Source organism: Medicago sativa, chromosome 1 (genome assembly GCF_051527215.1).
Source record: "Medicago sativa cultivar Bolivia chromosome 1, Bolivia_mono, whole genome shotgun sequence".
NCBI classification, from domain to species: Eukaryota; Viridiplantae; Streptophyta; class Magnoliopsida; order Fabales; family Fabaceae; genus Medicago; species Medicago sativa.
In genome coordinates, this window is record NC_140749.1 from 5495661 (window position 1) to 5521960 (window position 26300).

The following is a 26300-nucleotide window of genomic DNA, read 5'->3' on the forward strand; positions in this document are numbered from 1 at the left end:
ATTATGAGTCATTGTCTATTAAAATCCACGATACTGCAAAAGAAAAACTAATCCTTTATGTCAATGTTATGTAACAACTTAAAATGTGATTGTATGCTTTCAACAATGATAATATCATAGTTCCACTGCTTGTCCCAAATTCACTTTCTGGAAAGCGTCATCGATGCTTGCAAGAAAAATAATATCCCAATTCACCTCATTTACAAACAAATAAGGCTATAGATTACGGCGAAGAGAGTGACGAACGTCGTTGTGCTTCAGATCCAAACCCACCCATTTTGTTTCTCAACCCTATTCTCTCTCTCTTCTTTTTCTTCTTCTCTTTCTCTCTCCAAATGTTAAATTATTAAAAAAAAAATCAAATGTTTAGAAATGGCTGAACCGGTAACAAGTTAAGTGAATTAAAAAAATGGGACACATGGCTAATTTTTATTGGGTTTGTTAAAAGAGAGTGTTAGTGGGTGTGACCCTAGCATTTCTCATGTCATTATAGTAAAAGTAAAATAATTGTATCAAAAGTAGTAACATTTATTGATTGTTTTGGTTTGTGTAAAATATCAAAGAGTCTTGTTAACCAGTGCCCCCGGAGCACTGGTTAAGGAAACTAAAAGAGGAAATTTCAAAGTAAAAATAACACTTTTTAAGTTTTTGATGAGTTGACAACACAAGTTCCAATGCTAAACTTTCTACATTTGATTCCTTAACCAGTGCCCCGGGGGCACTGGTTAACATTTCCCAATATCAAATAGTGACAATTAAAAAGGAACTAAGGTAGTAGATCTTTGGCTCCTTTTAAAGTTTGCTGAAGGATTCATCACTATGTCAATATCAAATAGTGACAATTAAAAAGGAACTAAGGTAGTAGATCTTTGACTCCTTTTAAAGTTTGCTGAAGGATTCATCACTATGTTTGGTTGAAGAGAAAAAGGAAAGAGAGAGTTAGGGACGAGAGAGGTTGAAGAGAAATAGGCATTTCTTTAGTTTGGAACACAATAGAAATTGAGAAGAGAGATCAAATATTGGTGGGTCCTACCACCTTTTTGCTTCTTTCCAGGACAGCGAAGAAAGTCATGGGAAATTGCTGGTTTTCTTATTTTTACCATTCTGCCATTTAATTTGTGATGCAGCTCCCCTTCTCTTGTACCTATTATATTATGTGTCTCTTTTCTTTCTTTCTTGGGTTTATTTAATTAATATTATTAAATTATTAATTATTTTATTGATTAAATTAAAATTAAGTAAAAATAAAATAAATTCAGTTTAATAATTGAGGTATTTCAATTAATTAATTGAATAAAAATAAAATAATTTGATGAGAGGATTTTTTTTCAAGGACATTCTTGTACTTTCAAAAATAATCAACACTTCTCTCTTCTCTATTTCTCTTCCCTCTCACTTATACTAAACAATACCTCAAATCTACTCTATTTCTCACCTCTTTCTCTCTTCCCTTACTCTCTCTCACCTCTTTCTCTCTTCTAATTTTCTTCTCACAACCAAAAACACCCTAAATAATTAAGTGAAGCCTTTTAAACCTACCATTACACTATTTAATTTACAGGTTAGCTCTAGATGAATCATGACAAAATAATTTTTTAGTAACTTGTCTTAATTCACCATAACTATATACAACTTCAAGAAAGTTGAAAATATTGAAAATTGATATTTTTTTTATAGTTTTGTAAGAGATAATTGTTGGGTCTATGGTAAATTTTTCACAATCAACTTGAGGATAATGCTCTTCACTCTTTAGACATCTAAAAATTATTCACATGTACCTCAATCTATTGAAAATACCGTCATCAATAATTAACTACAATTCACATCACTTTCTAAATCAATAATAGCTAATTACGCTTTGAGGTATTTTTTGATGTCTGTGAGCAATTACTAGGTGACTAAAGAGTAAAGAGCATTATCCTCAAGTTGATTGTGGAAAATCAATAGTTAATTATCCTTCAACTTTATGAAATGATAATTAATCCTCGTGAGCTTAGCTCAGTTGGTATGAACAATGCATAAAATATGTAAGGTCCGGGTTCGAACCCGGCCAAAAAAAAATGAAATGATAACCAGCTCACTGTTAGAATTATTGGGCCATACCTATACCCTCCGACCCGATTGATTTATTACGCGGGTTATCCTAAATCAACCCGAAGTTAAAATGGCGGGAAAATCACCCACAGTAACCTCACCTCTCTAAATCCGCAACCGCACCCTTGCCGGAGCATCGTTGTCAGTGGCGAAAATTTACAACACTACCCTCATAACCCTAACCGCCGCTCTTTCCATTTTCGAAAGATGAATGACAACGAGAATTGGGAAGAAGAAGAAGAAGAAGAAGAAGAAGAGGATTTAGAATTCTCAAGAAACTATTTTCTAGCAAAGGAATTAACATCTTCCGTGAAGAAATCCAAACACAAGATTACTGATATCGATGTTGTTGATGAACAGGTAAGTATCAATTGATGAATGAAAATGAACTTTTTTATTCTATTGAATTTCTGCTTATACTTAGTTTTTGATTTTGTATGTGATTAGGAACTTAGAGAAGCCTCATTGCATATTCAACCTAAACATGAAAAGGAAATTGGGCTTTTAATCGATTCGTATGCTGCTATGTATCCTGAATGGCTTCTCTCCCTAAGGTATCACTCTCTTTTCATTCTTATCATTCAAATAATAGTGTATGTATCTAGAGTGTGTTTGGAGTGAGAAGTATGTTATGTGTGTGTTTGGTTATGCGGTAACGTAAATTGATTTTGTAAAATTGATTCTGGGTAAAAGTGAGTTGAATGTAATGTGATTTATGTTTGGATGTATTGATGTAAAATTGAAAAATTAACCAAACATGTCAAAATCAATTCTACACCTCCAAAATCAATTCTGCAAGCGAAATCAATTCTTCTTTAAATCAACCAAATATGTCAAAATCAATTCTACATCTCTAGAATCAATTTTGACTCCTCCAAAAGTGGAACCAAAGATGCAGTGTTTGTTTAACATACCAAAAAGTTTTGTCTTATGCACTTAAATGTTTGTTCGTTATACATGTTTCAATTGAGTATAACTCATATTCGCTTATAATTGGGCAGACCCTCTAGCGTTGCAAGTTGATAAAGTTGAGATGGACAGTAGTATTTAAATAAAGCTCTGTACTTTGTAACCCTAATTCTTTGCATAATAAAAAGTGCAATAGCCACTTTGCTATCATTGACGTAGGCATAATTGGCTGAACTTCATGACTAATCGTTATGTTCTGGTGCCTTTATCTTCTTACTTTAGAACCGGACTTGCTATTCTAACTATTGCCATGATAAACATAGGATTTGAAATGGATGGAAAATGAAATCAAAGGTGAACCGAAGTATGAAGTATGTGCTATGTAAGCAGTCTTCATAAGCTATCTGGGAGTTTGTTAAAATAAATTATAAATCATAAACTATTTATGTATACCCTTGCAAAAAATATTACACAATTTATATCATGACATAAGTCCAAATAAGCTATTTTAAGTACATATTTATACTCTTTCAGTATTGTATAATGTATTATAGCTTGTTGAATTAGATTTGTATTTTTAAAAAGTGACTTTAAGATGTGCATTTTTAAGTTTTACGTTGGAAATATTGTGACCTTCACTTTTTTTTAATGAGCCAGATGCGGCTTCGCTCTTCTGATGTATGGCTTTGGATCTAAGAAGGCTTTGATTGAAGACTTTGCTTCAAAGACACTGACTGAATATTCTGTAGTTGTCATTAATGGGTATCTTCAGACCATTAACTTAAAACAGGTTTGTATTGCCCCTAACATCTTGCATTCCACAGAAACATGTAATTATAGCTCTTTGGTAGTGAAAAGTTAAGGCAAAAATGGAGACAGATGAATGTCTTAGTGAAGGATCCCGAGTGTGCTATGCTCTAAGTTTTTTTCTTTTTAACATATTAGGTTCTGATAGCTTTGACTGAACTTCTATGTGATCAAGTGAAAGCTAAACGCAAGGTTTCCAGCCGGCAGACATCCAGTACTCAATCTATGGAAGATCTTCTTACATTTTTGTATGAAGTGGAAGTAGAAGACAGCGATTCTTTCGTTTGTGTAGTCATTCACAATATTGATGGACCAGGATTAAGGGACTCTGAAACCCAACACTATCTTGCTCGACTGGCTTCTTGTACCCATATTCGCATTGTTGCTTCTATTGATCATGTTAATGCTCCCCTGTGTAAGTTTAGTTAATATTGTGACATTATCTTGTGCTGAATATATTCCTTGTAAATTGTTAGTGTAGTCAGTCTTGCCATATTTCATCATCTTTAGGCATGTCTTCATGTTATGTTTGCTTGAATTTTTTTTCAGGTTGGAATTGTTTTATTATCATCTGTTGGAGGTTTATTTTGGGTGTCTTAAATTTGAATTGTAAATAGGAGCTTCAATAGTGCAGTTTAGAATTAAATTTGCATAAAATCAATTACTTCATTATTAGTTCACAATCCAAAAGTATAAAGCCTTTTTGAAACATTTTATTGAAATTTTTGTTTGATTTGTGCTCTGAGGATCTGATCCTATGTTTTTATATCTGTTTAACCAGACAATAGGACTTACTGGCATCACCCTTTTAGAAAGTTGAAGAACCAAAACTTTTCTTGTTCTTGAGACTTAAAATCGCTACTATTATTTATTTACCCTTCCGCTTTATAGTCGTTTGTAGGAAAGAAATGAACAAGATTAAAACTGATCGTATTAGAGAAATTAGGAGCGGCACATATTGAGCAAAAGTGGTAGAGTGACATCTGTAAGATAGTTTGGTCAAGTGAGTAAAAGACCAAAAAATAAGAATTGATCAAATGAAAAATAACCTGCACAATCAGATGTATAAGACGATTAAAAAAAAAAAAGCAAAACTATTAAAAATGACTAGGATCTAAATGGTTGCTCCTGTCCAAGACTTAGTGTTGATAGAATATAATGGCATCATTTAATCTATTTAGGAGTAGAGAAATGACTCTTGTTGCAGTAGGGAGAAAAATGAAGTATATGCGACTATATAAAGGATTTTCTGCTGCCTCTTCTAGTTGCTTAACAGTTACATCTTCTGTTGGCAGTTTGGGACAAGAATATGGCTCACACGCAGTTCAATTGGTGCTGGCATCATGTTCCTACATTTGCCCCATATAAGATTGAAGGCATGTTTTATCCTCTGATTCTTGCACACGGCAGTGCCAGCCAAAGTGTCAAAACAGCTGCAATAGTTTTGCAAAGTTTGACACCCAATGCCCAGAGTGTATTCAAAGTTCTTGCTGAATATCAAATTTCCAATCCTGATGAAGGCAAGTTTTTATCATTTTACTTGGATCTCATATGCTGTTCTTTTCATATATAGGTGTCCTAACTGTATTTTTCCCTCCCAGGAATGCCGATCAGTGACCTCTACTCAGTCTGCCGTGAACGTTTCCTTGTTAGCAGCCAGGTTACCCTGAATTCTCATTTGACAGAATTTAAAGACCATGAGCTGGTCAAAACCAAGAGGCATTCCGATGGTCAAGATTGCTTGCACATCCCTCTTACAACCGAAGCACTTCAGAAAGTTCTACTTGAGATCAGTTAGTAGTGAGGATTATAAATTTATGATTCCAATGAAATTGTATGGGGACAAACAAATTAGTTCATACAGTCACTTTCCAAAATTGTATGACAGGCATCATATATTGAATGGAATTCAAATTATCTGAATCTCATTTAGATCAGGAGACTTAAAATATTTGTATTTTCAGGCATGTTTTATGAAGGAAATTACAGTCATTTAGATCAGTTTTTGTTGTTGCTCTGAGAAAATGTTTTGACCATTTCTGATTCCTTAAAGGTGCAAATGAACCAGCTGCTACGTCTTTCGGATTGCTTACATGGGATTGTATAACACTCTGCTATGATAATAAAGCATCAAATATGAGTATCACATATTAAGAAGAAATAAAAGAGACATGTCCCCTTCTCAACCTGATGAGATGGACCATTATGTCAGGAGAATAGAAACCATGTGTTTTTCAATCCAAATCACATAACATGGGTGTATGACTGTATGTTGTATCATTAATTAATAATTTAGAATTGTTTTTGACAAAGTCACACCAATGATATTCAATGGAACATAATAATCACTACATTGTTTTTCGTGGATACAAGTATAAGTAAACTAGATTGTACTAGTTTGAATAATATTTAGTATAAGCGCAAGTAATGGGGTGATGTGAGTTGTGCTGTACTGGAATACGCGTATTTGAAAGATTAATATTTGAAGACCACACTCACTTCATATCATAAGAATGAATGTTTACAGCTTGCAAAAACATGCAAAACTTTATGTTGTCTGGCTTGACTAGTTGGTTGAGCATCTAATACGCCTAAAAGAATTAATATTAATAATAATACAAAGAATAATATCATATTATTGGGGTCTACTCTTCATATAAATGAGGCTTAAGCTTAAAGCCATTATATGAAAAGACATTGAGCTTGAGCCATGAAAAATTAGCCATGGTTTTTGATAGGTTAATTTTCTCTAGGTTGATTAAGGAAAAGTGGAAAATGACACTTGTATAGATAAATATAAGTGTTGTACACTTGTACTACCTGATAATAACTGATTAATGATTATTTGCATCCATAGTTGACTCTTTAAGAACATGTTTTCATGACTTGCTCCAATGAATCCGATTCATTTTTTTTAGCCTTCACGCGCCTGCATGCAATCATGACTTTGCTTTCCATCGAATCCAATCTACTCCCTCCGTTTCAAAATGAGTGTCGCGTCAAATGTCATAGCAATTTTACCAAATTATCCTAATCAACTATTGATTTGTTTTTCATTAAAGAAAAAATAATACTTTGGAAGTAGTGTAACATAGTATTAATTGAAGGGTACAATTGAAAAGAAAAATTATTATTGCATTGGAAATGTAAAGTGACATTCATTTTAAAACAATTTTTTTTGGCTAAAACGACACTCATTTTAAAAAGGAGGGAGTATATTTTTCATAGATGAAATTAATCATACTTAGTCCAATATACTATGATGATGCTCAAAAAGTTGTATACAAAGATTTGGTCATACGACATAATCATGTTAAACATCACATGATTTTTTTTTACAACAACGATGTTTATTCATTTAAATCGATGTAGTAACTATTCAACGTCATTAAAAACATAAATGACGGATCTGTGAATAAATTCACTGCATCCAAATTTTTTTGTGGTGTCCGGAGTTTGAACCTCATATCTTACATATATTATGCATTGTCCTTACCAAATTAATAATATACAACAACGAAACACATACAAATAATATGATAAAATTAAAGTAGCTGAAATACTTATGCATCGGATATGCAATATTGACGCTCAAATCATTAATTAAATAGGAGATTATGAATCAAATGAATATCGCAACAAAACGGCAATCAAACCACCCCGCATAAGAGGACGAACAACACAATACCGCATAAGACGACAAACAACTCAACACTACACAAATGAAAAAAGGGAAATGTTAACCAGTGCCCCTGGGACACTGGTTAAGGAGTTAAATATAGTAGTATCTTGTATTGAAATGCTGTCATTGCATTAAAAGCTTAAAAAGTGTTCTTTTTAACTTAAAATTTCCACTTTTGGCTTCCTTAACCAGTGTCCCGGGGGCGCACTGGTTAACATGACCCATGAAAAAATCAAGAAGGAAAAAAATCTAGATTTACGTGAAAATCACAAATGAAATAGAGAAAAAGAAACATTGCATTTGCATAAGACCATATGCAATGGTTGTTTAATTATTGTTGAAAGCCAAAATAAACCAAAAAAATCAGTCCAATGGTTGTTTAAGTTTGGTTGAAACCGAAAAATTGTTTAGCAGAATAAACAACTTTTCTCCTGCCAGCGACGGACACGCGTCCAGCTTTAATTGCTTCAATCCGGCGCGTGTGCTACACGCGCATACATAGGCGCGTGACAGCAGGGAGGGAGAAGAGAGAGAATCTCCAACGGATAACAATGGACACGTGGCAGTTTTTTATTGGCTGTCCGGATTCTTATCATTTTAATACTTTCACCTCAATTATTTCGTCCAAAATTAATTTAAAAAAATAAAAAAAAATACCAAAATTCATGATTTTTTTTTCTCTATAAATAGAGACTTGGTTTATTTGATTTGGACACAGAAAAAAAAACCAAGTTTTTCACTATATTAGTCTTATTATTATCTTTCAATTAGCAAAATTAGTGAAGTTGTTATCTATTTTTGTAGTGAAATGGAGAACAATAATAACAATTTCAACAACCAGAATTCTTCTAGTTACCCACATGGCTACCAAAATCCCAACAATTTTCAAAATCAAAATCATCAATTTTTCAACCATCCTCCTCAAAACATGCCTAACTATGGTTTTCCATCAAGTTTCAACCCGACATCCTCTGCTCAAAACTATACTCAATATATGAACCCGTCATCCTCTGCTCAAAACTATACTCCATATGGATCTATGATGGGATATTCATCTCAAACACCCCCGGGATTTTCATCTCAAAGACCCTCGTTTGGTTATATGCCAATGGGGACTGAAAATGTTCAGAGTGTTGGTGCACCTGAATTTCCAGGATTTTCAACACAAATAACTCCTGGTGGCATGGCAGCTGCTAATCAAGTCACTCCTGATCCAGAAGATTCAACTCCTAAGAGCAAGAAAAGCCAGCAACCAGGATGGACCACGCAACAAAATTTGGTGTTAATCAGTGCGTGGATTAAATATGGAACAGACAGTATTGTTGGCAAAAATCAGAGAGGTTCAACATTTTGGAATCTTGTTGCTGATTCTTGTAATGAGTATTGCTCATTTGATGAACCACGCGATCATATTGCATGCCGAAACCGTTTTAATTATATGAGCAGCAAAATAAATAAATGGATTGGTGCTTATGAAAGCGCTAAGCGTTTGCAAGGAAGCGGTTGGTCGGAAAATGATGTTTTGAGAAAAGCGCAGGAATTATATGCATGTGGAGGGACTAATAAATTTATTTTGATGGAAGAATGGCAAGCTCTCCGTGATCAACCACGTTATCTGAGTCAAGTAGGAGGAAATATTGGCTCAGGAAGTAGTGGATCTAAGAGATCTCACGACGGTGATGCATCTGGCTCAAACTCTGTAGGATCTACTGCTCGTCCAATGGGTAGGGAGGCAGCTAAAAAAAAGGCTAAAAAGAAAAGCAAGGACGGTGGCGTGGAGGAGGTGGCAAAAGAGTGGGTTCAATTCAAACAAATCAGGGAGACTGAGATTGAACAAATGAAAGAGTTAACCTTGGTGAAGAAGGAGAAAAACCAACTAAAGAGAATGGAAATGTATCTAAAGTTAAGAGACGAAGAGCATCTCGATGACGAAAAGAAAAATTTGTTGGAAATGTTGAAGCGACAGCTGTTTTGAATTTGTTGGAAAAATTTGTTTGTATTCGGTCAAAATTGTCATTGTTGTCTAGTCCCGAGTGTGTGCTTTAATAATTATTAGTGTTGTCTAGTCTAGTCCCCAATGTATGCTTTAATAATTATCAGTGTTGTGTAGTCCTCAATGTTTTCTTTAATAATTATCAGTGTTGTCTAGTCCACACTGTTTGCTTTAAAAATTGTCAGTGTTGTCTAGTCCCTACTGTAATAATTATCCGTGACTTTATTTCCCATACTATCTCAATGTTTGCTTTAATAATTATCCACACTGTTTGCTTTAATATATCCACCACACAAATCTCACTAACTATTTCACCTACTATTCGTGAGAATGTCATCCACACAATATGCTTATATATAGAGACTCATACCTACTTCCAATATCACAAATCTCATTCATATCTACTTCCTATATCACAAATCTCAATCTACTTCCAATATCACAAATCTCATTCATATCTACTTCCTATATCACAAATCTCAATCTACTTCCTATATCACAAATCTCATTCATATCTACTTCCTATATCACAAATCTCATTCCACTTCCAATCTTTCAAAAAAACTATCAATGGATCCTTTTGATGATATGGAAGCCTACACACAAAACCGTTATAATGAAGACACTTTTATGGTCAACCAATTTATTCAGCGTCGAAAAAATGCAGAGGAAAAGGAAAAGAATGCATCTCGTAGAAGAAAATATATCAATAGAGATCATGCAGCGGCAAACGAAAGACTAAGTGAGGACTACTTTGCCAATGAGCCTACATATGACGATGCAATGTTTCGTCGTCGGTACAGGATGCAAAAACATGTTTTCCTTCGAATCGTTGAGGACCTTTCAAGTAGTGATGACTACTTCACCCAACGATTTGATGCAGCCTATAAAGAAGGTATATCTCCCTTAGCAAAATGTACCACAGCAATGCGAATGTTAGCATATGGTGTGGCAGCAGATGCGATCGATGAATATATCAAAATTGGAGGTTCTACAGCATTGGAGTGCTTACGTAGATTCTGTCAAGGAATCATACGATTGTACGAGCAAGAGTACCTGAGAGTACCAACCGAAGATGATCTGCAAAGAATACTACATGTTAGTGAAATGCGGGGGTTCCCAGGGATGATCGGGAGTATTGACTGCATGCACTGGGAGTGGAAAAATTGTCCTAAAGCATGGGAAGGTCAATTTACTAGGGGGGATAAGGGAACCACCACAGTCATTCTTGAAGCAGTTGCATCTCATGATCTATGGATCTGGCATGCCTTTTTTGGATGTCCGGGAACGTTGAACGATATAAACGTTCTAGATCGGTCGCCAGTGTTTGATAATGTGGAACAGGGAAAGGCTCCAAGTGTGAGTTTCTTCGTGAATCAACGTCCCTATAATATGACATACTATCTAGCTGACGGTATCTACCCTTCTTATCCAACTTTTGTCAAATCCATTAGACTTCCTCAAAGTGAACCCGATAAGTTATTTGCAAAATATCAAGAGGCATATCGGAAGGACATCGAACGTGCATTTGGAGTTCTTCAAGCTCGATTTAAAATCATCCGTGAACCAGCTCGCTTGTGGGACATAGGCGATTTAGGTATCATCATGAGGACATGCATCATATTACATAATATGATTGTTGAGGATGAACGGGATACATATTCTCAACGCTGGACCGATTTTGAGCAATCTGAGGAAAGTGGATCTAGTACACCGCAACCACCACCATACTCGACCGAGGTGTTACCCGCTTTTGCAAATCATGTACGTGCTAGATCCGAGTTGCGTGATTCAAATGTTCATCATCAATTGCAAGCAGATCTAGTAAAGCACATATGGGCAAAGTTTGGAATGTTTAGGAATTGAAGATAATTTGTATCGTACTAATTACGTTATTTGTGTGTTGTGTGCTTAGTTTATTGTTTAGCATTTTAAGTTATTTGTGTGCCGCGTGCTTAGTTTCTTGTATTGCATTTCAAATTAAGAAAATAATTAAATATTTAAATAAATTTTGTTTAATTATAATCGTTAAGTGTATATTATTTTAATTTAATTATAATTGATATTTTTATTTTTATGTAATTAAAAATATAAAAATATAAAATTAAATAATAAAATTAAATAAGAATATGAATTAAAAAAGTGGTGGGGTAGAGTGTTGGTGGGGTAGATTGTTTAATGTTGTTTAACCATTGGAGATGGTTATTTGTGAATGTTTGTTTAATGTTTAGGTGGAAGAGAGAGAAAATGATGTGGAGTGTTGGGAAGTGAAAAAGTGGATGTTTAAACAAAAAAATGTTGTTTAACCATTGTAGATGGTCTAAGCTTTAGGCATTGACCACCTTCATTTCATATGTTTTCCTTTGATTTGATCAATCACATGGGCAGTGATAATCACGCGCACGGATGAGAATGGCACTTCCTTTGGTTGATTGGTTCCATTGATTACTTGTAAATGGAGGCGATAATTCCGGGTCTTTAAATTGATTTCAAAGGATTAGGTTTTTTTCGTTGACAAAAAGTTTTTGGAAGAAAAATAGTGATTCTGATCTCCTTTGAGCTCGTTCCACTACTTTTGGATGAAGATTAGACTATTGATATTTCAAATAGTTTATTTGATTAAGTTTTTTTTATCCCTCAACTTTTCAAAGAAAAAAATTCTAGTTGTCAGAAATTCAATCTGGAGGTTAGTAAAACATATCAAGTAATATTGTAAAAATAAAATAAAATAAAATAAAGTAATGCAATTATTCAAGATCAAATTTGAATACTTTTGATCGATAATTAATTTTGAGCTTAATATAAAATTGAAAATTTTACGTTTGGTTTAAAAATTTAAGTGCTACGGAATGACGAAAATACAAATAATATATCAATAAATTTAAATAAAAAAATAAGTTTTGTATATTAGATAAATATACATATTGATTTTCTCTCGTTCGTATATATTAAATATTATTCTTAGAGTCATGTATATCTGTCATAGAAAACACCACCAACAATAGATTGATTCAAGCGGAAAGTGACTTAGGCCTCTTAAGCAGGTGGTCAGGGTTTAATCCCTGACTTGTGCATGTGCAAGAAACTGAGAGAGGAGAATCCACCTTGTGTGTCTCACAGGTTCTTCGGAGATTAGTCACTCCTAAACGGAGGCGGAAACTTCATACCAATAACATGACAAAAAAAAAAAAACACCAACTTACTCCATGCATATCAATCATGAACACCACCAACCATATACATGCATGAATTTTGAATTCATTCTTCCTGATTCTTCATGTTTTAAACATGAATCATAGAGTCATACATCTCAGGTGATAATGAATATTATATTTGTTAGTTAAAAATGTAAAGTGATTGTAAATTCAAACCCTCGTTAGATTTATAAATTATATATCTATTATATATCAAATAACCGAGATTTTTATCATTTATAATCACATAAATTTTGTAAGATTTCATTTGTCTGGACAAATCATAATTCTTTCAATTACCACTTTGAACATAATATATTTCTTGATATCTTATTTCTCTTCAACTATACTTATATATTTTCCTCTTTTTCCTTCTTTAACTTTTTTGCACACGTATGTAAAAATAAAATATACTTGTGTAAACTCTTGGGGTACTTTGTTAGCATTAAAACAAAATTTGATACCTCTTTAACTATTTACATATATTTCCTTAAAAAAAAAACTATTTACATATACTATTAGAAAATAACGATCCTCCAAATATGTATACATAATATACCTATTATTATCTACTAAAAAGGTTCCCTGGACGATGTCCCTCTCATCCATGCCAAGGGTCACCACTACTCATGATTTTCCAAATTAGGTTGCATCAAGAGTGGAAGAATTTGGTTTAACAAATCTTTAACACCAAACTCACAAGCCTTATTGGTTAATTCCTTCATTGATTTTTCTTCCAAAGGGGTCTATCAACCATAAACAAACACCACAAACCAACTAATAACTAAAAATTTAGATTTTTTTTTTATATTGTTGGTGTCATTGAAATAAACAAATACAGTTAGTTTGGTTTCTTATAATTTGAAAGCAACAAACATTTATATTTATACTTTTAATAAAAATCAAAATTTCATAAAAAAATATTGTTTGTAATTTTCAAACGTTAACGCAGTAAAAGAGCAGAAAGATGGACACATGAGTGACAATCTTTTCGCTAGTTATATATAGTATAAATATATAAGTTAAAAAAATTATAAATTCTAACCCTTAATATTGTACATTTTTGTAATCTTTTTAGTTTAATCAAACAACCAAATAAAGTTGCTAACATATATGATCAAACTACCAAATACTTTGGAAATATGACTTAATCATATATGTCTCGAATATTCAAGTCTATACAAATGTTTTAAAATTTACTTAAAATCAACTTAAACCAATGGAATTTATACATAAAACAAAATGGAACTGAAGTCAATACAATAATTCAAGGAACTTACCATCCTTCAACCTGTGCCGCTCCTCCTCCAACATCAGCCTTCGACATATCAAAGTAGATTGATCGAATAAACAATCCTTGATATGCACCGAGTTGCAAAAGTTGTGCTCATGCCGATCAAGACATATGATTTAGGAACCATCATCAACACTCGTTTGCGTGAACACAAGTGGATCATACACAATTAGGCCATTGTATACCAGTAAGCAATACTCATGCATACCGTGATCATCTTCATGATCCCTAGCTTTATGTTAATTGTATTCCACGATACCTATTAAATCCGCTGTTTTCACCTTTATCGCGATATTCTTACTTCCAACTTGCTAACAATTCATATTTTCTTTCAAACTTTGATGTTGTCGTCGAGAGGACGAAATACGGTTGTTGTTCATATTATACAGTGAACATATATTTTTTAATGTTCTTATTCATGAATCGGTTTTCAATGCTTTTGTCTATAAGGTCACGTCAACAATAAAATTCTATTTCTTGAGTACATATTATTTTTATTTTGCATGTATTGTTTTAGTAAATTGTGCTTTTTGAGTTTTTAGGATGCTTATTTTTTAAGGAAGCGAATCAATTCATTTCATTAGCTAAAAGATGCCAAATTTATAACGGCACATCATCATAAATGTTGAGCCAGGATCAGATGGGGTTATCCTCGTTAATTCGTGAGCGACCCCATTAGTTTGTTTCCTATTAAACTCGACATGAGAGTTTTGAAAACTATCCTGAAATAACTGTTTACATGCAGTAATCATACATCCAAGTTCACTATCATCATCTACCCTTGTATGAAAAGAATCCATAACCTATTGTGAATCTAATACAAAGTCTACATTATCAAATCAGAGGTTTGATACCCATTGCAGCGCCACGTGTAACCCAACTGATTCTCTTATCGTAACATCACATAGAGGAGAGAACCAACCAGTTCTCGCAAGAACAAAATAACCTGCATCATCTCAGATACACATTCCAATACCGACTCGGTTAAGAGAGGAGTTGAGGGAGGCATCAATATTGCATTTGTATCTATCTCTTGTTGGTTTTCCCATCGGATCATATCTTGTCGGCTTGGCTCATGATGAGATACAGCTGGAATTGTGCCACCTGCTTATCTGATGAGTTGCGCAGACCTCCAGTCCTCTAGGAGAGTCGTCACCCTAGTCAAAACTTGAGCATTCGTCTCAACATTCTATTGCCATAACTTTTAGATCCTTCTATTCCATTTAGTTCCTTCTATTCCAAAGGCTCCACATAATTGTAGCAAAAAGAGCACTTTGAGATGGGTTGAGTGTAGACAACATAGTAAATACCATCGCGTCCATGTTATAATTTTGCCTAAGCGCATGGTAAATCTTGTCCCAAAGGTTAACCTCACGCCATATATGCATAACAATAGGACATCCTAAAAGAACATGGATATTATCTTCATAATTGCTATCACAGAGCACACAATCAATAGGACAATGCATACCTCTATTGCTTAAGCGAGCTATAATAGGAAAACAACTCTGATTAACTCATCAAACAAGATTCTTAATCTTTGGAGGGACTTTTAATCTCCAACTAAGTTGCCATCGGCCTAGTAAATGTAGATGAAAATTATTTGCGATTTCAGTAACACAAGTTATATAGGCACTACACACCGAATACATACCATTCTTTTATGCTTTCAATATTAACTTATCTTCAGTAACCAGAGGTTGTAGCATTGTATTTAGAATCAGTTGTGCCATATTTGATCAAACAAATTATAAATTAAAGGAGCATCCATACCTTGTGTTGCTGGTCAATAATGTCTTTCACTTTAGCATGGGCTAATGGCGCAAAGATGGGATTGTCATATGCAAAAGACAATCCATCTTTAAGCCATGGTGCACCAAACAGAGGGATGTTATCTCTTGTACCTATGCGCCATCTTGCACCTCTTTTTACAACCATTTTAGCACTAAAAATGCTTCTCCACACATAACTGGGGTTACTTCCCAACCTTGACCCTAAAAAATCATTGTTAGGAAAATAACGAGCTTTAAACAATCTAGTTACAAGGCTGTCAACATCCGTTTGAAATTTTCACCCATGTTTACCAAGCATCGCCACATCAAAAGAAACAAGGTCATTGAATCCCATACCACCATGAGTTTTTATGAACAATCAATCTCTTCCAAGACAACCAATGCATACGTTTTCTCATAGAACCACCATGTTTCCACCAAAAAGCATTTATCATTTTTTCAATCCCATCAATCAATTTGTTAAGGAGGAGATATATACTCATAATATAAGAATGGATGGATTGTAGTATCGATTTTGTCATTATCTCTCTTTTTGTTTTAGACAAACATTTGCTACTCCAACTATTGATTTTGCGTCCTACCATAGAAGGGAGGCCGAGATACTTTCATGTTCCCATAACAACCTGAACACCTAAAGTGTTAGTGATGAAATCTTTTAGAGGAGATTCCACGCGGGTACTATAATAAACTTCAGACTTTGGCAAACTGAAGGCCTGGCTAGATTCAACCTCATAAGTTTCTAAAATATTTTTCATCACTCACGCTTCTCGCTCTTCAACCTTGAAAAAGAGAAAACAATCATCAGCAAATAAAAGGTGAGAAATGACAGGTGCATCAATACAAATTCTTATGCCATGTAAGTCTCCTCGTCGTTCAACTTGTTTAATAAACGTTGATAAGCCTTCTACACATAAAATGAAAATATAAGGAGACAAGTGATCACCTTGTCGCAACCCCTGCTCATTTTTGTCCCACTTCAGTTTGTCGAAAATGGCTTTGAAGGACGAAAAAACATATTCACTCCTTATTTTTTTTTTCTACTTTCAATCAAACCAAACAACTAAAAAATAATCTCACTTCCACTCACTCACTTTTAAGGAAAATGCTAAAGAGTTCCTTTAAAGCATCGGTTAACAATTTTATCTCTTATTTCCTTCCTTCAACTTACTCTTTTAATCCAAACAAAGCATAAGGCTTGAAGGAGCGCCGCAAGTGAATAGAAGTGAAAAACAGTGAAATTACCCGGCCTGGCTCAGAAATGGCTCGCAGCAGCGCCGAGCCGTTAAATTAAAATAATAAAATAAAAAAACTAAATGAAAACGAATCGTTTTAGCCACGTCATTACATAAGTATAGTTTTTGCGTGTTCATAATTTTCATTTAACTTTCATTTTCACATTCTCTCCTTCAACAACAATAACAATAACAATGGAAGAAGAATATTTGCAAAACGCTGGGATCCGCGTCGTTTTTGGATCACACACATTCCAATTCATCATCTTCTCATTTCTTCATTTTCGCGCCTGATCATCTAAACGACACCGTTTTCTTCTTCTTCTTCCTCGTAACACCTCTTTCTCCATTCTCCATTTTCAAATCTCTCTCTCTCTCTCTCTCTCTGTTTTTTTTTATCGTCGTTTTCACCTCGACCATTACCGTTTTTCTCGCTTTCGTTTTCTCAATCCATCAACGTCTTTCAATGTATTCATTCCAATCGTTTTCTCTATATTTCGATCTTTATTATGGATACATTGATCCTCCATGAAAAAATGAACAAAAACAAAATCATGATTAAGATTTCAATTTTTCTTAATTAAATAATAATTAATTAATGCGTGTTTGTTTTGTTTCGTTAATCAGGATTTGATTATCATCATTATTATTAATAACGGTGACACTAATGATCATTTTACCTGTCCAGGTGGAATTTGAACTCTGTGGCTTTGGATTGATTTGAACTCTGTCGCTTGAGGTTATTCTGGATTTGATTGTGATAGCATATAACTGCAGATTAAAGAAAGAAGCGCGCATTGTCGCTGGTTGAGTCTAGTTGTTGGTATCGAGAATTTGAGTATTTTTTAGGAGGGGAAAGAACAATGTCTGTGAGGAGTGAACACCATCAAACGGTACCTCTTTCGGTTCTATTGAAGCGGGAGTTGATGAGCGAGAAAATTGAGAAACCTGAGATTGTTCATGGTCAAGCTGGACAAAGTAAGAAAGGAGAGGATTTCGCCTTGTTAAAGTCTGATTGTCAGAGGATGGTTGGTGATGGGGTCTATACATATTCTGTTTATGGGGTATGGTGCTTTTCCATATTCAATTACTGATTTTGTTATTGCAGGTTTCAATTTCATGTGCTTTGCACACGTTCAGATTGGTTTAAATCTTTATAGAGAATTTAAACCTGAGATATTCATAAATATTGAGATGGAGAAGCTAAATTTGATTTATACTAGCAATTATTGTTTAAAATGCTTGTGGTAATTACACGATCATTGTTTGGAAAATTTATCTGAACTGGTTATTATTACCATTCTATTTTATGGCTTGACTTGATGAACGAGAGAAAAAAACGAGATTAGGTATCATTGCAAGGATGGTAAATGCTGTTGATTTCATCTTGCGGAGTTGTTACTTTTGATAGATTTATTGACAATACACAGAGATTTTGAATTTATGACTCTATTGATGTGAAGTGTGAACTGTTCCCCAATTGTTATGGTTTTGTTTATTTGCACTCCTCTCAGTTGGATGACAAGAAAGTTTTTAGCCATTTATGCACTGAATGCATTGTTGTTATTTTTCATAGTTTTTGTGTGTTTTTCCCTGGTTTCATTTTCTCATGTGGAAGTTTTACTTACAGCTATTTGATGGACACAATGGATCTGCTGCTGCTATTTATTCTAAGGAGAATCTTCTAAATAATGTTGTCAGTGCAATTCCTCCGGATCTTAACAGAGATGAGTGGTTAGCAGCGTTGCCTAGAGCTTTGGTTGCTGGATTTGTGAAAACTGATAAAGATTTTGCAGAGAAAGGTATGGATAATTTCTTTCTTTTAGTGTTTGCTCTGTTGTCTCTTAATTATTTGTATAAGAAGCAAATTAATGTGCAGCAGTGGCAACCTTAATGGGTATATCACACAAAGCATTTGTAAATATTTTTATTTTTATTTTCATCTATCACCCGGAGCTTCTCAGAGTAATTATGGATGTTAAATAATAGAGAGAAAAAAGGGTTGCAGATAATTTGTTCAGTGCTCACTATATTTTGAAACCTTGGTATAATCTTTTGTATTTCTAAAATCCCTGAAGATTTGACCCTAGATCCTTTTGAGAGCAAAGCTATCACAATATTCCTCTTGCTATTATATTTTTGATTTTTAATGGTTATGGTTTGATTGTAAATGATAATAGATGAGGGAACTCCTTTTCAAAGCAGGGCATTTTTTTATATATAACCATATTTGTTAGGATTGGGTACTGGAATTGAACAGCTTAGGCTGAGCTTCTTTGCCTATTTTAGACTCTGGACACGAGTCTTGCCTGTTAAGGCATCAGTGCTAACTAGCTTTAACAATGCGACATTGCTTTTGGCTCGACTATACAAATTTATCAAGAAAGTCATTTTTCTTAACAGAAGTTAAATCTTAAAAATTCCTGTCAGGTTTGGAAGCAGTTTATGTAGTTTGAGTGTTCGACACTTCCTTGATTAAAGCTTGTAGGCACGTAGGAGATGTACTGTTTGCTTGGTGGTTGGGGTGGGGGGAGTGATAAGGAGAGAGGGTTTGATCTCCACCTCCCACACAATACTAACATTTGTTTACTCATATGGACCGTATAGTTAGCACATGATTTAAGTTGTGGACTACATCAGGCAATGCGGTTACATCTTATCATATAAAGCAGCTGCCACTGTTGCATCTTACTTGATATGAGAACCACATTAGTCCGCATCAAACAACTATACCCACAACGCCATTGCAACCACATTTTAAAACCACATGCTAGTAGTTGGCATATTAGAGTATTGTATGGTTGATGAAGGAACATTATGGGGGCGTTTGTTTCGTGGTTACCAAAATTATTCCCAGGATTAACCTTTTCCCAGGAATAAAAGGTGTGGACTTTATTCCAAGGAATGTTCAAAAAATATGTTTGGTTGATAATTTGAATTCCTGGGAATTATTTTTAAAAAATATATATAATTATCAAAATACCCTCGTATCATATTTGGTAAAAGAGACGTGTCTTTGGTTTTCTCTATTACTTCAAATTATTACTATTCATATCAATGAACAATCTAAACATGTAATTCATCAAAAAGAATCTAAACCAGTATATTTGAGAGTTTTATTTCATACATCAATTCATCTATGTTTTCTTTTATTGATGCAATCAAAATAATATGACTTTTGTAAGAAAAAAACAATATGACATTTATTGTTCCAATAAAAGTGCATTGCCTACTAACATCCAATCGAAAAAACAAATATTAAAAGTTGTATGATCTTTTTCCATGGCAAAATCAGTGCAGAGAAGAAATAAATTCTGGGTGGCACGTAAATTGCTATATAAAGGTAGTGGATATATAACCAAAGAAAACGTGGGTATATTGCGGTTTTACGAGGGTAGAAATGGTCTTTCCAAACACAAAGGATGTTAACCGCCGGGATTTGTTGGGAATAAAAACAATGCAGTATAGTGTAAAAAATATTGCTGGGAATAATTCATTCCTTGGAATATTTTTGTGTGCATGTCTACCAAACATGGGAATAAATAATTCCCATCTTAGATTCCTGGGAACTCAATTTGTAACCATGAAACAAACGCCCCCTATGTTAGTAGACCGCCTATTAGACAAGTATATGTCAGGCGTAGGCCCAAATAAGTAGTTCCATATGCATTTGTTAGCGTGTTGTGTTTTTAAATAGAATAAGGATATCTCATGTAAAGGCATCTGGTTGTCATTTGCCGTTGATTGGGAGAGACTAGGCTCTCTAATTCCTAGAGTACTTGTAATAGTTGCTGTGTTTTTAATTTTATCAGTTTGTAACTTGCTTCATTTGAATAATTGCACTGCTGGAAGTTATAACCGCAGGCATTCAATAATATTCTGCAGTATTCATATCCATTCCATATCTAGTTACTTGCCAAATTATTAAGATCACATTAACTAGTGATGGAAGTTATTAAGATGGTGTGACTGAGCTGTGATTGATAGTTTTTATACTTCTCAATTAATGTTTTTTAATTTCTATATTTTGTCATTACAGGACAAAAATCAGGAACAACTGTCACCTTTGTGATTATAGAAGGATGGGTTGTAACAGTTGCATCAGTCGGCGATTCCCGCTGCGTACTAGAATCTTCTGAAGGAGGGATTTATTACTTGTCAGCAGATCATAGGCTAGAAACAAATGAAGAAGAGTAAGTTGTAGATCATTTTTTATTTTTGTTGAGCAACTGTTTGGAATTGTTTCGTTATTAATGGCATCACCCTTTTTCATTTTCATCAGGAGGGTTCGTATCACTTCTAGCGGCGGTGAGGTTGGTCGTTTAAATACAGGGGGAGGTGCAGAGGTACATTTTCTTTTAGTTTTATCCTTTTTAACTCATATGTTTTTGTTCCATAACAAGCTTAAACACCCCACTCTCTTCCAAAGATAAAGAGAAGAGGACAGCTTGTTCATATGTCTGATGCATCCAGTAATACTTTAATTTTTGGTACCCAATGTTTGCCCTGTTAAACCACATAATCAGAGATGAAGAGAGTAATGTGAACCGTACTGTGGTAAACTGAGAGGCGGGCGTCTTGTTGATTACTAGGCCATATAAAATTAAGAATATAGTACTCATTGCATCTCTTTAAAACATTTTACAACCTTTCTTGGAAACTCTTGTTTAGAATCTTTAGATGATAGGTAACTATCTCCCCTATGTATTTTACCAAGAGAAATGCTAGGAACACTCTTTCTAACACTCTCTAACACTCACTCTTTTATTGGGTGAAACTCATGTGGGTCTCACCACTTTATGTGGGAGCCATTTCCAAAGTGAGGGATTCACACGGGTTTCACTCAATACGAGAGTGAGTGTTAGAAAGAGTGTCCATAGCACTCCTCATTTTACCAATACTCTCTTTAGAAGATTTTTGCATTTGAGTTAATATTACTAATATAACTGGCTGACTAGATTAAGAATTTTTGCAGGTTGGTCCTTTGAGATGTTGGCCCGGTGGCTTGTGTCTTTCACGGTCTATTGGAGATATGGATATTGGTGAATTTGTTGTCCCTGTACCATATGTAAAACAAGTGAAGGTTAGTCAACTCAATCTTACACACAGGACAGTGTTTGGCTTATGTTAATACTTTACTTTCCATTTGCACCCCGTTTGCTCTCAAGGTTACTTATTCTGTATATTTCTTTTCTCTTTTGTTTAATCCTACACAGGCATACAAAAAATTAATCCTACACATGTTTTCACCGCTGTTTTGTCTTTTACGTGCATGTATAGTTTCTTCTTAGCAAGCGTTTCTGCTAACCGCATTGTTTCAGAAACTTTGAGGATCAAATGATTGAATTCTTGAGGGGTTATGAAATTGTTGTCTGCTTCCAAGAAATCTTTGTGTGCATTTTTTTGAATGAAGAATTTAATTTATTTCTTTTAATTCAGCTGTCTACCGCTGGAGGCCGGCTTGTTATCTGCAGTGATGGTGTTTGGGATGCTTTACCTGCAGAAGTGGCCCTTGATTGTTGTCGTGGCATGTCAGCAGAGGCTGCTGCACCACAGATTGTAAAAGTGAGATAAATGGTCATCTTTTGAATCATTTTATAATTTTTTTTTGTGGGACTGTTTTGATGTTGGGTATAATAGTAATTTCCGATTTCAACATCATAAGATATACCTTGTTTGCATTTGTTTCTCCTGATGACGTTGTCATATAGTGGTATGAAACTATGAATTGCGCATTTCTTTCTTTTATTCTCACTTCACTTAATGTCTTCAGGAAGCTTTACAAGCAAAGGGACTTAGAGATGATACAACCTGTATTGTTGTCGATATATTACCTCAGGAGAAGCCACCTGCTCCTGTACCACATCAAAAGAAGCCAGTAAAAGGAATGCTCAAGGCCATGTTTCGTAAAAAGTCTTCGGAATCATCATCTTATATTGACAAAGAATACATGGAGCCAGATGTGGTAGTGGAGCTGTACGAGGAAGGCTCTGCTATGCTTTCAGAGAGGTTTAATTTTGTAATATCTGTTGTCAAAGTTAGCAGCTTACCCTAGTTTTTCTCTTGACAATAGAATGCTTGTTTAAAATGCAGGTTAGAAACAAAATATCCACTATGCAACATGTTCAAGTTGTTCATATGTGCAGTATGTCAAGTAGAAATAAAACCCGGAGAGGGTATTTCAGTACATGAGGGTGCAGAAAACCCTCAAAAAGTGCGCCCCTGGGATGGACCTTTCCTTTGCTTTAGTTGCCAGGAGAAGAAAGAAGCCATGGAAGGGAAAAGATCATTAGGTATTTTTTTACGACTCCTCTTCATTTCTGTCAATCTTCCTTGAAATATGTGTCCATAATCTAATCCACTATCTTGGTCTTTTCATTTCAGATAGACTTAGCAGCGGAAGTGACGAATGAGCTCTCATGTATATTTGTATTTTGAGAGCGATCAAAATTGTTCATTCGACTGGAAGTTCAAACCTCCTAGCGTAGCAACAATGACTCCCTTCTATCATCACAGGAGCTTTATGGATCTAATTTGGAATGCCTCATGAAAATACATAATGAAAACCAAAAGCAGTTTGTTAGAAAAATTCTTACATGGAAGTGTAATGGCAACCACCCAAGTTTTGTGAAAGGTTGAGTTATAAGTGGCAGTTCACAACAGGAAGTGGGAGTTTATTCATTCTTTTTTACATATTTCTTTTTCTGGGATCAGTTCATTGTATATGGGTCATTTGGAATCACATTTATATAGACCTTTAATGAAAGTGATCTTCCACAATTGTAATGTGATATAGGGAGTTTAATTAGTACTCCATTCATAGATCAATTATACTGTAGGATAGCTGTGTGTACCTTTTTGAATGATTTATTCTTTTAGCATCTGATTCGGATAATTCCTTTGGCCATATGAAGATTGGGTCTTGTAGCTTTGTTGTTGCTCATGAGAGCCTTTTTTGTAATAATAGTAATGACAATTTTATAACCGTTCCAAATGAAATTTGACCACTGTCTCTTGAGTTACAAGACGACTTTTTGAACTTTGTATGTCTAAATAAAAGAAAATGAAGGGTCTTTCAAAAAAAAAAAAAATGAAGGGATTTCAATATTGTCTCAAAAAAGTAAATAAACATGAGTAAAAAAAAATTAAATTAGAAAAAAATTAAATTGAAATAGCTTTGAAATCTAAAATTCAAAACTATCCTAATTCGAAATGAACAGAATTAATGTCAAAGTATTTCCTAAAAAAATCTTAAGCACACTTAATTCCTTTATGTACATACTCTCTCCGGTCACTATTATAAGCAAATTTCTACTTTTTAGATTCATTTAATAAATGATGTATGTAGTCTACAATATAGACCACATACATCATTTATTGAATGAACCTAAAAAGTCAAAATTTGCTTATTATAGTGACCGGAGGGAGTATATAGAAGTATTGGTATATTGTGTTTTAAATGTACTTTAACGAACAATTGTGTTTATTTTGGTGTTTTTTTTCTTGGTGGTGTCCGGGATTCGAACCCCAGATCTTGCATATATTATGCATTGTCCTTACCAACTGAGCTAAGTTTACGAGGACATATATTTTGGTGTTTATTTATATTGAAAATTTATTTTTAAGTGTAAATTAGAAAATTAGTTTATTATCCTATCTTGATTGTGTATAATCCGGCCTTCACTCCAACATTTTAACTAGAGGCATAAGATACATTTTGACAAAATAATCATATACTATGGTTTATCGAATACTAGATTGAAATAATATATGATAGCTTAGTTTATCTTATCTTATCTTATCTTATCTTATCATGACCTCCAAACAAACTCTAAAGTTTTATATATCATGTTACTACATTTCCAATTGAGAGTAAATAGAGAATCTAAAGTTAACTTCATAAACGGTCTTTACGATATCGACATCTCACTTAAACAACTTATACCGAGAGACAAGCGAATGTGTAGTCGTATATTGGTGGGGTGGCCACAAGTTTAGCTAGGGCTCTTATATTTTGAGTGATATTATGCTATTATACTAACCAATGAAATGACCAAATAAGGGAAAAAAAATACAACCAACATATACCCTTATATCTAAGGTGCATATAAAGGAAAAAGTGATTAATTGTATTTTGATTTTTTAAAAGGGAAAACGAAAGATTAAAGTTTAGGGTGAAAGTCACACATAGATAGTTCGGTTGATGAGTTAAAAGACGTTGAATGAAATTTAATGAGATCCTGGATTTAATCTTTGGAAACTATCATTCCCCCTAACAACTAACATTTACTTATAAAAAAAAGTTTTACAACAAGAGGCTTCTTTATTTTTTATTATTTTATTTATATAAAAAGGACCTCCCAAACTAGTAAAAAAAAATACTTAACTTTAAGAAAATTGCTGTTCACACATTAGAGAAGGCTGGGACACACATGTAAAATACGTTTTTGCCCCCTCGGCAGTTAACTGCTGAGGAATTTTAAATCCGGCTGCAGTTAACTGCCGAGGAATTCCTCGGTAGTTAACTGCCGAGGATCTTCTGCTACAAGTCTGGCAGAAGCTCTCTCATCTCCATTATTCATCACATCTTCAAAAATTTTTTCTCAAATCTCTCTCACAAATCTCTCTAAAAAACCCAACCAAATCCAACCAAATTTATTCAACAAAATCACAAGTAAGTAATTATAATGCTATTAACTTAAATTTTAGTTGTTATAAATGTTTTTATTTTTTAGTTTTTGAGTAGATTTATTTTATTTTAGTTTTTGAGTAGATTTACATAGTATAATTCATTTTTAGAGTAAAATGTTTGTATGATGTTTATGTTATAGTTTAAAGTTTATTGGTCATATTTTAATTTGGTGTTTTAAATTAATTTTTTATTTTAGTTTTTAATTAGATTTACATGTTATAAATCATTTTTAGATTAGATGTTAGTTGATTAATTTTGTTAAAATGTTTGCATGATGATTATGTTATAATTTAAAAATTTTAGGGTTATTTTTTAATTTGGTGTTTTATATTTTTTATTTTATTTTAGTAAGACTATATGATTTATTTTAAGAGTAAATATAATTTGAATAATTTTGCTATATTTTACGTTAATTTTTTTTTTTTAGACAATTACATTTTAGGGTTATTTTTATGATTTTTAGAGTCTATGTATAATTTGCACATTAAGTGTTTGATGAAATGTTTGAATGAGTTTTTCATTGATTATTTTAAATTTCTATGTGCGTAGATTTGAAACAATGGCCGGATGGATCGACGTTCATGCAACATTCAACGGAGGAGAACCTCAA

At 33.8% G+C, this 26300-nt stretch overlaps 3 protein-coding genes across 3 annotated transcripts; all 3 read left to right on the forward strand.

The window, feature by feature from the left end:
• The first annotated feature begins 2165 nt into the window (after positions 1-2165).
• On the forward strand, positions 2166-5811 carry ORC2 (origin recognition complex second largest subunit 2). Its single transcript, XM_085757383.1, has 6 exons — positions 2166-2454; positions 2542-2648; positions 3661-3793; positions 3949-4225; positions 5106-5330; positions 5412-5811. The coding sequence occupies exons 1-6, from the start codon at positions 2302-2304 to the stop codon at positions 5606-5608; spliced, it is 1092 nt and encodes a 363-aa protein (XP_085613509.1). The 5' UTR covers positions 2166-2301; the 3' UTR covers positions 5609-5811.
• A 2407-nt stretch (positions 5812-8218) lies between these two features.
• On the forward strand, positions 8219-9557 carry LOC146952002 (uncharacterized). The gene has a single exon (XM_085757532.1). The coding sequence runs from the start codon at positions 8301-8303 to the stop codon at positions 9465-9467; it is 1167 nt and encodes a 388-aa protein (XP_085613658.1). The 5' UTR covers positions 8219-8300; the 3' UTR covers positions 9468-9557.
• Positions 9558-17143: 7586 nt separating this feature from the next.
• On the forward strand, positions 17144-24034 carry LOC146952003 (Protein phosphatase 2C family protein). Its single transcript, XM_085757520.1, has 10 exons — positions 17144-17329; positions 17687-18062; positions 18629-18800; positions 21038-21191; positions 21281-21344; positions 21974-22081; positions 22438-22563; positions 22772-23007; positions 23092-23291; positions 23383-24034. The coding sequence occupies exons 2-10, from the start codon at positions 17862-17864 to the stop codon at positions 23409-23411; spliced, it is 1290 nt and encodes a 429-aa protein (XP_085613646.1). The 5' UTR covers positions 17144-17329; positions 17687-17861; the 3' UTR covers positions 23412-24034.
• Positions 24035-26300: the final 2266 nt, after the last annotated feature.